Source organism: Salvelinus namaycush, chromosome 11, assembly GCF_016432855.1.
Source record: "Salvelinus namaycush isolate Seneca chromosome 11, SaNama_1.0, whole genome shotgun sequence".
In the NCBI taxonomy this organism is placed as follows: Eukaryota; Metazoa; Chordata; class Actinopteri; order Salmoniformes; family Salmonidae; genus Salvelinus; species Salvelinus namaycush.
Genome location: NC_052317.1, coordinates 41923810 through 41939551, shown reverse-complemented (window position 1 = coordinate 41939551; position 15742 = coordinate 41923810). Strand labels below are relative to the sequence as shown.

General features: G+C 43.1%; 1 protein-coding gene across 1 annotated transcript in view; it reads right to left on the bottom strand.

Moving 5' to 3' along the window:
• Positions 1-982: 982 nt before the first annotated feature.
• Positions 983-15742, bottom strand: part of LOC120055422 (sodium channel protein type 4 subunit alpha-like) — a 96970-nt gene continuing 82210 nt past the window's right edge. The window contains exons 28-31 of the mRNA XM_039003285.1: positions 6032-6381; positions 5305-5978; positions 4253-5206; positions 983-1252 (exon numbers count right to left, since the gene is read on the bottom strand). Of these exons, the coding sequence (XP_038859213.1) occupies positions 983-1252; positions 4253-5206; positions 5305-5978; positions 6032-6381 (2248 nt within the window). The remainder of the gene's footprint in view (positions 1253-4252; positions 5207-5304; positions 5979-6031; positions 6382-15742) is intronic.

Genomic DNA, 15742 nt, shown 5'->3' with positions numbered 1-15742 from the left:
AACAATGTGTCCCACTTGCAAAGCAGCTGCTTCGTCTTGATGTTCTTCTTTGTCAGTAGCTACCGAGAAGCTTTTCTATTCCCTCAACCAAAATAAACTACATGAGCTTCCAGTGTGTCTACTTATTAAGCAATAGGCCGGAGGGGGTGTGGTAAATGGCCAATATACTACAGCTAAGGGCAGTTCTTAGCACAACGCAACACAACGAGCCTTAGACTTGGTATATTGGCCATATACCACAAACCCCCAAAGTGCCTTAGTGCTTATTATAATCTGGTTACCAACTAAATTAGTGCAGTAAAAATACATGTTTTGTCATATTTGTGGTATACGGTCTGATATACCACGGCTGTCAGCCAATCAGCATTCAGGGCTCGAACCACCCAGTTTATAATGTGGTTTATGGTGATGGCTAGAAGAGATCCAGCTTTAGTCAAATTAAACGTCAGATTTTACTTTCTGTAGCAGATAGAACTTACGCAGCAGGTTAGGATAATTAACGTAGTGGGTTAGGAGAACTTACGCAGCAGGTTAGGATAATTAACGTAGTGGGTTAGGAGAATTAGGCTAAGGTTAGGAAAATGGTTAGGGTTAGCTAAAATGCAACTATTGACGTTAATTTGACAAAAGCTGGATCCATTCTAGTCATGATTGTGGTTTATGGGCATAGAGATCCTATTAAATTACTAGAGGGGATATGTCATAAACCCTCAAAGTTCCAAAATGAGGTGCAAATCTTGTTCGGGGAGAAATCCAAAACCAAGAACTCTACTTCCTCATTCTATGTTTATGGGTAACTGAGTTCTCTCATATCCCTAGTACATTATCAGCTATTTACTTTGAACTGTCATCTATTGCCATTAAAATTGAAATAAGTTATAGAGTCAGATGTTTTTATACACATTCTGTGCAGGCCTTTTCCCCTCGCCACAACACTGCCTGCTACCACTTGATCTTGCAGTGTGTCTTTCCCATGTGACGTTCACGAAGAGGGCGAAGAGGAGTTGGACTCAGTTTGACTCATGAGCCGGATCACCCTCCTCTTCTTCTCTCTCGTCCGTGGCCTCCTGATACTCCGACACCTTTTCTCCAGGCGATCGAGGTGACCTCGAATGCTCTGCAGCATCGCCAGCATCCCTTCCAGGTCAGACTGGGATACGACCAGTTGTTCAGGTGGAGGTGTAGGTGGAGTCTCTTTGCCCTGATGTCTTGCTTCTGGGTCTGTTTCTGTACTCCTCCACCTCGGGTAGATCTTATAAGAGAAACAAGAGAATGGCCTGATAATGAATAAGCTTTGAAGGACTTTAACACAAAGGATCTCATCGATTCAAATCAAGAAAAATAGAAGTTAAAGCAAATTATACCAATTGTATTATGCTCAATTTTACCTTCCAACTGCAAGCTGGAATGATGATGACCAACAAGACGAAGAGTCCACGTGATCCCATAGGAGACAGAAAAAAGCCTCTGGACTGGTTGGTGTTTGTCCAGGAGGTTGTTCTGTGTCGGATATCTGGATGGTCTGGGATGGCAGGACTTCTAGACAACAAGGCCACCTTGATACACATCATAATGTAACAGACTATACTTTCATCATCTGTCCTCAGTGCTTCAACTTTGTGTATTCTGAGAATGTTCCAGATGGACTCCATCCATTTGTCATGAATCAAGTCTTCACTTATGTCTGTTCTGAGTTCTATCTTCAGTGAACTGACGTTACAGAACATGCTAAGAAACTCCAAGGCAACTTTTTCATTATTCCAGTCCATGAGGATATTGCTTTGAAATGCCAAGAAGAAGATGAACAAGGAGAGAAGCAGGCACTTGTAAACCATTTTCATATCTCACTTCTAATGTTGATTCCCGTCCAGACTCACTCCCTCACCATAATGCACCACTCTATAGAAAGTTGGACTAAAAGTCAAACGATGGAGCTAGTTTCACATTCAGTATGTCAACGTTGGATATCAGGAGATGCCATGGTCTGCCTCTGTAAATTTCTCAGAGCAAACCACACCTGAGAGGTGCACCTAGTGGCCACAAAAAGGGGGTTTGCAGTGGCCGTAGTGTCTATTCACTCAGAGTTGCAGCGTCATCACAAAGTGATGTCACAAACCCCCCCAAAAAATAACTTTTGTGTCACAATAGGTGTTTGGAAGGCTGAAAAGTTCTAGCACTATATTGACAAACATCTGAATAGAACAGCAACTAAATACAGATTTTCAGAGCATTTATCTATTACATAAAATACATAAAATAATTGCTTTGCATAAATGTAAACCCCGCTCAACCCTCAGATAACTGTCTTTAGGATCACTCCCGAGTGGCGCAGCGGTCTAAGACACTGCATCGCAGTGCAAGAGGTGTCACTACAGTCCCTGGTTTGAATCCAGGTCGTATCACATCCGGCTGTGATTGGGAGTCCCATAGGGTGGTGCACAATTGGCCCAGTGTCGTCAAGGTTTGGCCGTCGTTGTAAATAAGAATTTGTTCTTAACTGACTTGCCTAGTTAAATAAAAAATCTGCCCCAAGTCATTTCAGCCTATTGACCACAAGTATGTATTATTGCCTGTATTAAAACTCTGTGTCCAGATGGTGGCAGTACTCTTCCAGAAGACAGCAACAGTGTCTGACTTGCTGACACAGCTGGGGAAACCATGCTACAAGTAATTAGATAGTGCCTCGCCAGACCATCTGGGCACTGTTTGCCCACCATGACTAAGTAAATCCCTCCATCTCTCTCTCTTTCTCTCTCCCCATCTCTCTATCTCTCTCTCTCTCAGGTTTTAGCTCTGGACTGTATAAAAGCACCATTTTCTCTACTCTGCTTTTTTTTTTCAAGCTCAGCCATTTTAGCTGACCTTGGTGTTTTTGTTTTTTGTTTCTGGATGTGAAGTGTTGAGAGAGTTTACAGATATTGGGCTCAGTGACAAAAATAATTGCATTTATATCAGCTTCTGAGACTGCAATGAAAGAAAGTGTATTTTAAATTGATCATAGAAAAGTCCCTTCTCTTCTGAAAGCTAGCAACAGCCAACACCGACACCAACAGATGGACCACAGCGAAAACACTCTTAATGGATTAAGCGTTTTCAGATTTCACAGAATTCTTTATTATTATTGCAATAAAATATACGGTGTTTCCTTGAATCAGATATACTTCCCTCTCTTTACTAAACTTACCTGTAATTTTTTTTTTTTTAATTGTCAGCTGTGACACTCCTAAGATTGTCTGCATTTTTTTTTTTATATATAGAAGTACCACAACACCGTTTGACTAGGTTTGTAACAGCGACAGATCAGAGAGGAAGTCGAGTTCTAACATGGCTGTCTGTGTGCGTGCTGTGGCTGTAGCCGTGACTAAAATGAAGTTTTATGTACATGATTTCGTCTCTCTCTGAAATGGGCCTAATAGCTCCAGAGTGAGTGGCTTAGCCCAGCTTCTCTCTACTTACCCGTCCTGTCATGTGCCAAGTGACTGAGCTCTCTCTCTCTCTCTCTCTCTCTCTCGCTCACTCACTCATTCACACAGCTCTCCTCTCTGTTCACAAAAGGGCAAGGAGGAACCCATATAACAACATGTTTGTTCTTTTAAAGCAGAATGTTAAAACGTATGTTGACAAGTTTGTTGTAAGTGGAATTCCAATGCTCTATTATTATCAGAGACCATGACTTCTTCTGCATCCAGACTGCATGACCGACCCTTGTCATCAAGTCAAATGACTTGTTTTTAGGGGTTTGTACTCTCCTATTCCCCAAAGTGTTTGTGATGAACAAGTGTGTCACAGTACTTCACTGTGTCTGTCTCTACTCCCTGTACGAAAAGGAACTAGGAGGGTTTCACCCAATCACAGCGTCCCAATCAGGAGACCACTCCTCCTCCCACAGAGGGTTGGACGCTTATTTTCATCCGTTGCCGAGAGACCGCATCAGGACCACGTTGTCGCAGCAACCAGGAGAAAACAACCACCTCCCCCAGCCCTCTTGAGGTTCCAATATGCCCAGGTGTAACTGGTTTGAGCTCAGGGGGAATGAATAAGAAGCTTTGGGAAACACTGGTAAAACTGGTAACACAGGTAACACTGGTAATACTGGTAACACTGGTAATACTGGTAACACTGGTAATACTGGTAACACTGGTAACACTGGTAACACTGGTAATACTGGTAACACTGGTGATACTGTAACACTGGTAACAGTGGTAATACTGGTAACACTGGTAATATTGGTAATACTGGTAATACTGGTAACACTGGTGACACTGGTAACACTGGCAATACTGGTAATACTGGTAATACTGGTAACACTGGTAACACTGGTAACACTGGTAATACTGGTAACACTGGTAACACTGGTGACACTGGTAACAGTGGTAATACTGGTAACACTGGTAATATTGGTAATACTGGTAACACTGGTGACAATGGTGACACTGGTAACACTGGTAACACTGGTAACACTGGTAATACTGGTAAAACTGGTAATACTGGTAACACTGGTGATACTGTAACACTGGTAACAGTGGTAATACTGGTAACACTGGTAATATTGGTAATACTGGTAACACTGGTGACACTGGTGACACTGATAACACTGGTAATACTGGTAACACGGGTAATATTGGTAACACTGGTAATACTGGTAACACTGGTAACACGGGTAACACGGGTAATATTGGTAATACTGGTAATACTGGTAACACTGGTAACACTGGTGACACTGGTGACACTGATAACACTGGTGACACTGGTAACACTGGTAATACTGGTAATACTGGTAATACTGGTAATACTGGTAATACTGGTAATACTGGTAATACTGGTAATACTGGTAATACTGGTAATACTGGTAATACTGGTAATACTGGTAATACTGGTAACACGGGTAATATTGGTAATACTGGTAATACTGGTAACACTGGTAACACTGGTGACACTGGTGACACTGATAACACTGGTGACACTGGTAACACTGGTAATACTGGTAACACTGGTAACACTGGTAATACTGGTAATACTGGTAACACTGGTAATACTGGTAATACTGGTAATACTGGTGATACTGGTAACACTGGTGACAATGGTAACACTGGTAACACTGGTGATACTGGTGATACTGGTAACACTGGTAACACTGGTAACACTGGTAAAACTGGTAACACTGGTAACACTGGTGACACTGGTAACAGTGGTAATACTGGTAACACTGGTAATATTGGTAATACTGGTAATACTGGTGACACTAGTAACACTGGTAACACTGGTAACACTGGTAACACTGGTAATACTGGTAATACTGGTAACACTGGTGACACTGGTAATACTGGTGATACTGGTAACACTGGTGACACTGGTAACACTGGTAACACTGGTGATACTGGTGATACTGGTAACACTGGTAACACTGGTAATACTGGTAATACTGGTAACACGGGTAATATTGGTAATACTGGTAATACTGGTAACACTGGTAACACTGGTGACACTGGTGACACTGATAACACTGGTGACACTGGTAACACTGGTAACACTGGTAACACTGGTAATACTGGTAACACTGGTAACACTGGTAATACTGGTGATACTGGTAACACTGGTGACACTGGTAACACTGGTAACACTGGTGATACTGGTAACACTGGTAACACTGGTAACACTGGTAATACTGGTAAAACTGGTAACACTGGTAACACTGGTGATACTGTAACACTGGTAATATTGGTAATACTGGTAACACTGGTGACACTGATAACACTGGTGACACTGGTAACACTGGTAATACTGGTAACACTGGTAACACTGGTAATACTGGTAACACTGGTAATACTGGTAACACTGGTAACACTTGTAACACTGGTAACAGTGGTAATACTGGTAACACTGGTAATATTGGTAATACTGGTAATACTGGTAACACTGGTAACACTGGTGACACTGGTGACACTGGTAATACTGGTAACACTGGTGATACTGTAACACTGGTAATATTGGTAATACTGGTAACACTGGTGACACTGATAACACTGGTGACACTGGTAACACTGGTAATACTGGTAACACTGGTAATACTGGTAACACTGGTAATACTGGTAACACTGGTAACACTTGTAACACTGGTAACAGTGGTAATACTGGTAACACTGGTAATATTGGTAATACTGGTAATACTGGTAACACTGGTAACACTGGTGACACTGGTGACACTGATAACACTGGTAACACTGGTAATACTGGTAACACTGGTAACACTGGTAATACTGGTAACACTGGTAATACTGGTAATACTGGTGATACTGGTAACACTGGTGACACTGGTGACACTGGTAACACTGGTGATACTGGTAACACTGGTAACACTGGTAACAGGTGATACTGGTAACACTGGTAACACCGGTAACACTGGTGATACTGGTAACACTGGTGACACTGGTAACACTGGTAATACTGGTGATACTGTACTACTGGTAACACTGGTGATACTGTAATACTGGTAACACTGGTGACACTGGTAACAGAGGTGATACACACTGGTAATACTGGTAATACTGTAAACACTGGTAACACTGGTAACACTAGTAACACTAGTAACACTAGTAAAACTGGTAATACTGGTAACACTGGTAATGCTGGTAACACTAGTAACACTAGTAAAACTGATAATACTGGTAACACTAGTAACAGTGGTAACACGGGTAATACTGGTAACACTGGTAACACTGGTAACACTAGTAACACTGGTAACACTGGTAATACTGGTAACACTGGTAACACTAGTAACACTGGTAATACTGGTAATCCTGTAACACTAGTGACGATGTCGTCCCCACAGTGACTGTACGTACATATCCCAACCAGAAGCCATGGATTACAGGCAACATCCGCACCGAACTAAAGTTTGAAGCTGCCGCTTTCAAGGAGCAGGACACTAATCCGGACGCTTATAAGAAATCTCGCTATGCCCTCAGACGAACCATCAAACAGGCAAAGTGTCAATACAGGACAAAGATTGTATCCTACTACACTGGCTCTGACGCTCGTCGTATGTGGCAGGGCTTGCAAACTATTACGGACTACAAACGGAAAACCAGCCGTGAGCTGCCCAGTGACATGAGCCTACCAGACGAGCTGAATGCCTTTTATGCTCGCTTTGAGGCAAGCAACACTGAAGCATGCACGAGAGCACCAGCTGTTCCCAGACGACTGAGTGATCACGCTCTCCATAGCCGATGTGAGCAAGACCTTTAAATAGGTCAACATTCACAAAGCCGCAGGGTCAGACGGATTACCAGGACATGTACTCAAAGCGTGCATGGACCAACTGGCAAGTGTCTTCACTGACATTTCAACCTCTCCCTGACCGAGTTTGTAATACCTACATGTTTTAAGCAGACCACCATAGTCCCTGTGGCCAAGAAAGCAAAGGTAACCTGCCTAAATGATTATCTCCCCATAGCACTCACGTCGATAGCCATGAAGTGCTTTGAAAGGCTGGTCATGCTTCACATCAACACCATCATCACGGAAACTCTAGACTCGCTCCAATTTGCATACCGCCCCAACAGATTCACAGATGACGCCATCTCAATCGCACTCCACTCTGCCCTTTCCCACCTGGACAAAAGTAACACCTAATTGAGAATACTGTTCATTGACTACAGTTCAGTATTCAACACCATAGTGCCCACAAAGCTCATCACTAAGCTAAGGGCCCTGGGATTAAACACCTCCCTCTGCAACTGGATTCTGGACTTCCTCATGGGCCGCCCCCCAGGTGGTAAGGATAGGCAACAACACATCTGCCACGCTGATCCTCAACACTGGGGCCCCTCAAGGGGTGCGTGCTTAGTCCCCTCTTGTACTCCCTGTTCACCCACGACTCCTGTGGCAGGCCGAGCACCTGCAGGCTGACATCGGGCATCAGTACTTCTGTCCGTCGTCAGTTGAACACAGCTGGCTTCCGGGTTAATTAAGTGAGCGGGTGGTAAGAAGTGCGGCTTGGCGGGTCATGTTTCGGAGGACACATGACTCAACCTTTGCCTCTCCCGAGCCCATTGGGGAGTTGCAGCAATGAGACAAGATCGTAATCACAAAATTGGGGAGAAAAAGGCGGGGGAGGGAATTACAAGAAGAAAAAAAATGAAATGGAGGAACGTAATGATGATGAGGAGCCATTAGTTTGCTTTTGCGGCCTCAGGGATTTTGCTGCCCACATAAACTCTGGTGTCCTGATTCGTATTCCCAAAAACAAATTGGCGACACACCCCTGTTCCAGGTGGGCCAAATTGATAGTTATCTAATGAGTAAATAGTTAAACATTACTTTATTGAATGATCACTTGTCATAAACCTCTATGAACAGGATCATTGGTGGGTTTATGTTTATGTTTTCACGTCATAAATCCATAGGGAACATACTCAAACCTGTTGAGCACCTACGCCTTGTTTACCCATCTCCAGTCGGCTACATGAGATAGTGATATCAAATATCATTATATAAGAAAGGTGCATGCGTGTACTGATAGGACGCATGGGGAGTGAGTAGCTCTTTTTTTGTATCAACTAAAACTGTGGTTATATATGTAAAAGCCAGACAACAAAGTTCAAATTCTAGCCTCTAAGATCAATAGATCGATATATCCCCTAGCAACTGGGAGAGAGTGGTTCGATGTTGTACATAACTGACCGCTCGATCTGTTGATAAAGTGGCACAGTGGCACAACTCCAACAAGCCATGGCTTCTCGTAGAGGAAAAGACCAGGAGTAACTTGGAGATGCAAACCAGAGTTATGAACAGCTAAAGGATATCCAGGAGAAGAAAATAGCTAAAAATGCTCTCGATTCTCACCAAAACAAACTAACTTCTGTTGTTAAAAAAGTAGATTTCCTCTAAAAGGACAGTCTATCGTGTCAGACGTGCACATACAAGGAGTGTGCATAAACAAGAAAAACCAAAATTAGCCATCTGGAAACAAAAAACACCAGAATGACACAAAATCAACATGACAACATTGTCCTTACCGGAAGACGAGGACAAAGGGGACCTTTCGAGCTACGTGCTCAAGTTGATATCAGAGGAAGTTGACGTTTGGATATTTCACCAAAAGATTTGGAACGATGCCATAGGATTGCCGGTGAAACAGAATAACGCTAAATATTCTCGCATGGTAATCTTTAAGCTGCGGAACTATCAGACCAAAGTCAACATTCTGAAGGCACAGGGGGGAAAGGAGATCAAAATCCACGGCCAGTCCATTCGATTCGTCCAGGACCTGTCTGCTAGGCTAAGAACCCCCCCCCCCCTATACTATACTATACTTTCCACAAATAACTGTTCTTCTCTATGAAGTAACGATAGATGTGGCCGATGCCAACGGACTACATGGACAATGAAAAGACAATTAAAATACAGCATGTACAGTAACAGTCAAAGGTTTGGACACACCTACTCATTCCAGGGTTTTTCTTTATTTTTTTACAATTTTCTACATTGTAGAATAATAGTGAAGACATCAAAACTATGAAATTACACATATGGAATTATGAGGTAACCAAAAAAGTGTTAAACAAATCCAAATAGATTTTATAATATGAGATTCTTCAAAGTAGCCACCCTTTTCCTTGATGACAGCTTTGCACACTCTTGGCATTATCTCAACCAACTTCACGAGGTGGTCACCTGGAATGCGTTTCAATGAACAGGTGTGCCTTGTTAAAAGTTAATTTGTGGAATTTCTTTCCTTCTTAATGCATTTGAGCCAATCAGTTGTGTTGTGACAAGGTAGGGGTGGTATACAGAAGATAGCCCTATTTGGTGACGTGGTCTTCCTGTCTGGGTTGGCGCCCTCCCCCCTTAGGTTGTGCCGTGGCGGAGATCTTTGTGGGCTATACTCGGCCTTGTCTCAGGATGGTAAGTTGGTGGTTGAAGTGATCCCTCAAGTGGTGTGGGGGCTGTGCTTTGGCAAAGTGGGTGGGGTTATATCCTGCCTGTTTGGCCCTGTCCGGGGGTATCAGCGGATGGGGCCACAATGTCTTCTGACCCCTCCTGTCTCAGCCTCCAGTATTTATGCTGCAGTAGTTTATGTGTCGGGGGGCTAGGGTCAGTCTGTTATATCTGGAGTATTTCTCCTGTCTTATCCGGTGTCCTGTGTGAATTTAAGTATGCTCTCTCTAATTCTCTCTTTCTCTCGTTCTTTCTCTCTCTCGGAGGACCTGAGCCCTAGGACCATGCCTCAGGACTACCTGGCATGATGACTCCTTGCTGTCCCCAGTCCACCTGGCCGTGCTGCTGCTCCAGTTTCAACTGTTCTGCCTGCGGCTATGGAACCCTGACCTGTTCACCGGACGTGCTACCTGTCCCAGACCTGCTGTTTTCAACTCTCTAGAGACAGCAGGAGCGGTAGAGATACTCTCAATGATCGGCTATGAAAAGCCAACTGACATTTACTCCTGAGGTGCTGACTTGTTGCACCCTCGACAACCACTGTGATTATTATTATTTGACCATGCTGGTCATTTATGAACATTTGAACATCTTGGCCATGTTCTGTTATAATCTCCACCCGGCACAGCCAGAAGAGGACTGGCCACCCCTCATAGCCTGGTTCCTCTCTAGGTTTCTTCCTAGGTTTTGGCCTTTCTAGGGAGTTTTTCCTAGCCACCGTGCTTCTACACATGCATTGCTTGCTGTTTGGGGTTTTAGGCTGGGTTTCTGTACAGCACTTTGATATATCAGCTGATGTAAGAAGGGCTATATAAATACATTTGATTTGATTTTGATTTGATTTTTGGTAAAATACCAAGTCTGTATTATGGCAAGAACAGCTCAAATAAGCAAAGAGAAACAGCAGTCCATCATTACTTTCAGACATGAAGGTCAGTTAATCCGGAACATTTCAAGAACTTTGAAAGTTTCTTTGAAAGTGCTATGATGAAACTGTCTCTCATGAGGACCGCCACAGGGAAAGAAGACCCAGAGTTACCTCTGCTGCTGAGGATAAATTCATTACAGTTACTAGCCTCAGAAATTGCAGCCCAAATAAATGCTTCACAGAGTTCAAGTAACATACACATCTCAACATCAAATATTCAGAAGAGACTGCATGAATCAGGCCTTCATGGTCAAGTTGCTGCGAAGAAACCACTACTAAAGGGCACCAATCAGAAGAAGAGACTTACTTGTGCCAAGAAACACGAGCAATGGACATTAGACCGGTGGAAATCAGTCCTTTGATCTCATGAGTCCAAATTTTAGAGTCACACAAACTCGCACAAACATCCTATCACGTTTCAGGTTAGACCCAGATGCAGACAACGTCGAAATAACAACAGTTTATTAATCAAAGACAGGTCAAGGGCAGGCAGGGGTCAGTAATCCAGATAGGTGGGGAAAAGGTACAGGACGGCAGGCAGGCTCAGCGTCAGGACAGGCAAAGGTCGGTAATCCAGAAAGGTGGGGAAAAGGTACAGGACGGCAGGCAGGCTCAGGATGTCGTTTGGATGCTTTGTATTGTAAAAAAAAGGATCAGAAATAAAATCGTACCATAAAACAACTATGTCTATTTAAGCAATAAATGAGAGGGTGTATAGAGTATATTTTATTTTCACCTTTATTTAACTAGGCAAGTCAGTTAAGAACTAGAACAGTTGAGCCTAGGAACAGTGGGTGCCTTGTTCAGGGGCAGAACAACAGATTTGTACGTTGTCAGCTCAGGGATTCAATCTCACTAACCACCTTGTTCAGGGGCAGGACAACAGATGTTTACCTTGTCAGCTCAGGGATTCAATCTCACTAACCACCTTGTTCAGGGGCAGGACAACAGATGTTTACCTTGTCAGCTCAGGGATTCAATCTCACTAACCACCTTGTTCAGGGGCAGGACAACAGATGTTTACCTTGTCAGCTCAGGGATTCAATCTCACTAACCACCTTGTTCAGGGGCAGAACAACAGATGTTTACCTTGTCAGCTCAGGGATTCAATCTCACTAACCACCTTGTTCAGGGGCAGGACAACAGATGTTTACCTTGTCAGCTCAGGGATTCAATCTCACTAACCACCTTGTTCAGGGGCAGGACAACAGATGTTTACCTTGTCAGCTCAGGGATTCAATCTCACTAACCACCTTGTTCAGGGGCAGGACAACAGATGTTTACCTTGTCAGCTCAGGGATTCAATCTCACTAACCACCTTGTTCAGGGGCAGGACAACAGATGTTTACCTTGTCAGCTCAGGGATTCAATCTCACTAACCACCTTGTTCAGGGGCAGGACAACAGATGTTTACCTTGTCAGCTCAGGGATTCAATCTCACTAACCACCTTGTTCAGGGGCAGGACAACAGATGTTTACCTTGTCAGCTCAGGGATTCAATCTCACTAACCACCTTGTTCAGGGGCAGGACAACAGATGTTTACCTTGTCAGCTCAGGGATTCAATCTCACTAACCACCTTGTTCAGGGGCAGAACAACAGATTTGTACGTTGTCAGCTCAGGGATTCAATCTCACTAACCACCTTGTTCAGGGGCAGAACAACAGATGTTTACCTTGTCAGCTCAGGGATTCAATCTCACTAACCACCTTGTTCAGGGGCAGGACAACAGATGTTTACCTTGTCAGCTCAGGGATTCAATCTCACTAACCACCTTGTTCAGGGGCAGAACAACAGATGTTTACCTTGTCAGCTCAGGGATTCAATCTCACTAACCACCTTGTTCAGGGGCAGGACAACAGATGTTTACCTTGTCAGCTCAGGGATTCAATCTCACTAACCACCTTGTTCAGGGGCAGGACAACAGATGTTTACCTTGTCAGCTCAGGGATTCAATCTCACTAACCACCTTGTTCAGGGGCAGGACAACAGATGTTTACCTTGTCAGCTCAGGGATTCAATCTCACTAACCACCTTGTTCAGGGGCAGGACAACAGATGTTTACCTTGTCAGCTCAGGGATTCAATCTCACTAACCACCTTGTTCAGGGGCAGGACAACAGATGTTTACCTTGTCAGCTCAGGGATTCAATCTCACTAACCACCTTGTTCAGGGGCAGGACAACAGATGTTTACCTTGTCAGCTCAGGGATTCGATCTTGCCACCTTTCGGTTACTAGTCCAATGCTCTAACCACTAGGCTACGCTGCCGCCCCATGGCCAACATACCACGGCTAAGGGCTGTTCTTACGCATGACGCAACGTGCAGTGCCTAAATACAGCCCTTAGCCGTGGTATATTGGCAAAATACCACAAGTCCTCTATACCACAAACCCTCAAGGCGCCTTATTGCTATTATAAACTGGGGCAGTAAAAATACATGTTTTGTCATACCAGTGGTATACGGTCTGATATACCACAGCTGTCAGCCAATCAGAATTCAGGGCTCGAACCACCCAGTTTAAAATGTCTCTTAACCCCCCATGTCATATATCCGGCGCACATATGCTAACACATAGAGCACATAGACCTCTATGTCTACATGATATGGTGCAATGGTAATAACACAATAAGAAAGTGAAAAATCAGGCTACATACAGTCGAAGTCGGAAGTTTACATACACCTTAGTCAAATACATTTAAACTCAGTTTTTCACAATTCCTGACATTTAATCCTAGTAAAAATTCCCTGTCTAAGGTCAGTTAGGATCACCACTTTATTTTAAAACTGGAAAATGGCAGAATAATAGTAGAGAGAATTATTTATTTCAGCTTTTATTTCTTTCATCACATTCCCAGTGGGTCAGAAGTTTACATACACTCAATTATTATTTGGTAGCATTGCCTTTAAATTGTTTAACCTGGGTCAAACATTTTGGATAGGTTTCAACAAGCTTCCCACAAGAAGTGAATTTTGGCCCATTCCTACCGAAAGAGCTGGTGTAACTGAGTCAGGTTTGTAGATCTCCTTTCTCGCACATGCTTTTTCAGTTCTGCCCACACATGTTCTATAGGATTGAGGTCAGGGCTTTGTGATGGCCACTCCAATACCTTGACTTTGTTGTCCTTAAGCCATTTTGCCACAACTTTGCTTGGGGTCATTGTCCACTTGGAAGACCCATTTGCGACCAAGCTTTAACTTCCTGACTGATTAAAACGAGTTTTAATGACTCCAACCTAAGTGTATGTAAACTTCCGACTTCAACTGTAAATCAGGAAATTTGATTTTACGTGTCCATTTAAATTGTGAAACTTTTAGGGGTAATCAAAGACATTACCTTCATCAACCAAATTAAGTTTGACACTGATATCTTAAAAAATAAGGAAACTATTCATAATGAACTTTTTTGACTATGTAACGCTAATGCTTAAAATAATCATAAAAAATCTTCTCATGGACTAAAAGTCAGATTCACTCCAAATTTGGTCATTTGTCTCATCACAATAATCCCTAAAGATTCACTAACACCCACACACTAACACACACACACACACACTCATGCTAACACCCACACACTCACACTAACACCCACACCCACATACTCACACTAACACCCACACATTCACACCAACACCCACATACATACAATAACACCCACATCAACACACTAACACCCACACCCTCACACTAACACCCACACACATACAATAACACCCACATCCACACACTAACACCCACACACATACAATAACACCCACACACTCACACTAACACCCACACACTCACACGAACACCCACACACATACAATAACACCCACATCCACACACTAACACCCACACACATACAATAACACCCACACACTCACACTAACGCCCACATACTCACACTAACACCCACATACTCACACTAACACCCACACACTCACACTAACACCCACACATTCACACCAATACCCACATACATACAATAACACCCACATCCACACACTAACACCCACACACTCACACTAGCACCCACACACTCACACTAACACCCACATACTACCACCCACTCACTCACACTAACACCCACATACTCACAATAACACCCACCCACTCACTCACACTAACACCCACTCACTCAAACTAACACCCATTCACTCACACTAACACCCACTCACTCACACTAACACCCACACACATACACTAACACCCACACGCTCACAATAAGACCCATATACATACACTAACACCCGCACCCGCACACTCACAATAACACCCACACATGCAACCTTAGTGTGGAAATATATATAAAATACAGGACACTCACATTTTTGACTTCACTGGGCCTTTAAGCATGTGACAAATGAAAACTTGAAGATAGACTCAATGAATTAGCCTCTAATGAATTTGAGAACTATTAGTTGCTGCATTCAAAGTCAGTTACTGCTACACTGCTAAATGGCACCATTTCAAACCAGGGCTATAAGAAGCGAAGCGATGGAGGCCATGAAGGCCATGAAATTTGGTATGTAAACCTTATGTATATGTCCTTAGAAGCTGTGTGAATATAAAGCCACTGCACCAGACCAGTTGGTGGCACTATAGATGTCATTGGCACCAGTGGACACCATAAGATACTAGAGCAATAAGTATTGGTCAAGTGGACTTTGTCCCATGCAAATTAATGTTAGATTTAAATTATGCAGATGAACAATGTGAAATATTGTGAAATTAATGCAGAAAATATTTCACATATTATAACGTAAACCATTAGTCAAATTAACCCCATAATTGGTATAAAACGCAATACATTGTGTAAAGAATTTTAAAATGATTACCGGCTGCATTCAAAGATAACAAACCTACATCACTAGACTAAACATAACTTGCATCA